Source organism: Fonticula alba (genome assembly GCF_000388065.1).
Source record: "Fonticula alba strain ATCC 38817 unplaced genomic scaffold supercont2.87, whole genome shotgun sequence".
NCBI classification, from domain to species: Eukaryota; order Rotosphaerida; family Fonticulaceae; genus Fonticula; species Fonticula alba.
Genome location: NW_009243057.1, coordinates 2111 through 4092, shown reverse-complemented (window position 1 = coordinate 4092; position 1982 = coordinate 2111). Strand labels below are relative to the sequence as shown.

General features: G+C 72.7%; 1 protein-coding gene across 1 annotated transcript in view; it reads left to right on the top strand.

Moving 5' to 3' along the window:
* Positions 1-83: 83 nt before the first annotated feature.
* H696_06319 (hypothetical protein) overlaps positions 84-1982 on the top strand; it is a gene marked incomplete at both ends in the record, with an annotated part of 2040 nt that continues 141 nt past the window's right edge. Inside the window, 2 exons of the mRNA XM_009500061.1 lie at positions 84-636; positions 797-1965. Coding sequence (XP_009498336.1) covers positions 84-636; positions 797-1965 — 1722 coding nt within the window. The remainder of the gene's footprint in view (positions 637-796; positions 1966-1982) is intronic.

Sequence of the window (1982 nt, the reverse complement as noted above, 5' to 3'; positions counted from 1 at the left end):
ACATCATCCTCGGCGACTTCGATGGGGATGGCCATGCCTCGGACATTGCCCTCGTCTCGGACCACGGGTCCACCACCAGCCCGATGGCCGTCTTCCTGCTGTCCAGCGACGCCTTCGCCCGGCCCATCTACATCGACCTGGCCTCCATGTACACCCTGCCGCCGCCGGCGTCCTGGACCGGCGCCGTGTTCAAGGGGGCCGCCGCGCGGCTGACCGCCGCCGGGCACCACGACCTGGTGGTGGCCGGCGGCCAGCAGGTCCTGGCCCTGGTCGGGCCCCGCGACCCGGCCACCGAGGCCAACATCCCGGCCGACCCGCTGGCCATCGCGGCCATCGACCACATGCGCCTGGTGCCGGACCGCCCGGCCGGCGCCTGGGTGGCCCTGGCCATCGGGGACTTCGACGGCGACGCCCGGCCGGACCTGGCCCTGGCCGCCGACGACCGGCCCACCGTCATTGCCCTGTACTCGCAGAAGGAGGCCTCGCCAAACTGCCTGTGTGGCCCGGATGCCCAGTGCGCCCACCCGGACGGACCTCACATCCTCGCGCGGTGCTTCTGCACCGGGGCGAATCGTCTCCTCGAGAGCGGCTACGCCCGGTGCGAGGCGTGCGCCTCGGGCTTCTTCCCGGTTGCTGGTGCGTCCTGGTGCCCGGTGCCCCGGCGCGCCGCTCCGGGTCTTTCCCTCGCCATGTAGCTTATGGCACCCACCCACCCTCCGCGCGCGCCGCCAACTGACCACCGCCACGCACGACATCGGCCCCCCGGCTGCCGCTCGCCCTGCCCCCCCCCCCCAAGACGGCGCCTGCGCCGCCTGCCATGGCAACTGCCGGGAGTGCACCGGCCCGGAGGTCGGCCAGTGCACCGCCTGCTCGACCGGCTGGCACCTGCTCAATGGCGTCTGCGGCCTGGCCCCGGCGGCCACGGTGACCGTCCGGCCGGAGCCCGGCCCCGGCACGCCGGCCGTCTACTTCCAGGCCTCCGAAATGCTGATGCTGGACACGGTCCAGATGTTGGCCGTGACCAGCCTCTCCTCGGCCACCGACCAGCCCCTCCTCTTCAATGACCTGCGAGCCTTTGAGCACTACCGCCAGGCGGACTTCTCCCCGGCCGGTGCCGAGCCCCGCCGCGCCGAGGCCCTGCTCATCCGTGGCGCGCAGAAGCGCGTCGTGCAGGCCACGCCGGTCCCCGGGTCCGGGCACTTCACCCTGCAGACGCCCCCGGCCCTGGGCCGGCTGGACCTGGTGCTCCGCCGGATGGCCGAGTCGCTGCACATGCCCATGGTCGGCACCGATCTGGTGGAGTGCCTCGACGACCGGGACAATCCCCTCGCCTCCGGCACCGGGCGCCTGTGCGACCTGGCCCTACGCACCCTGGCGTTCACCGATCCATTGGAATTCGCTCGTCCGACCCCGGCACGGGTCCGACTCCGGCGCACGTACCACTCCACCGATCCCGGGCTCGCTCCGGTCGGCATGCTTGTGGCCTTCGTGACCTGGCACCCGGTGGACAATCGCCGGGGCCAGGACCGCTGGCTGGTGGCCGCCAAGAGCACCCCCAGCAGCCACTCCTGCTCGTACTACTGGACCGGGGTCGTGCCCGGCAGCCTCGACATCATGCGGCCGCACTTCTGGCCGGTGGACCTGCCGCTCGGGCTGAGCATGCCCTGCGCCCAGCCGCACTCCCTGCCGCAGGACCCGGCCGGCGTGCACCCGCCGCCGATGCTCCTCTCGGTCGCCGCCGCCAAGGTGCCCGGCAATCCGGTCCTGCTCTACCTGTGGCGGTCCATCTCCACGGTCGATGGCCATGCCCGGATGGATGCCCCGGTGCCGCTGCTCCGGTCCGCGGATCTCGGCTACCCGCAGGGCACCAGCCCGACCACCTTCCAGCTGGCCATCATGCCGCACACCCTGCGCCACGACCGGGCCGAGCTCTTCTTCTGGGACGGCCAGTGGTTCTACTCGGCCGTGCTGACCCTGGCCCC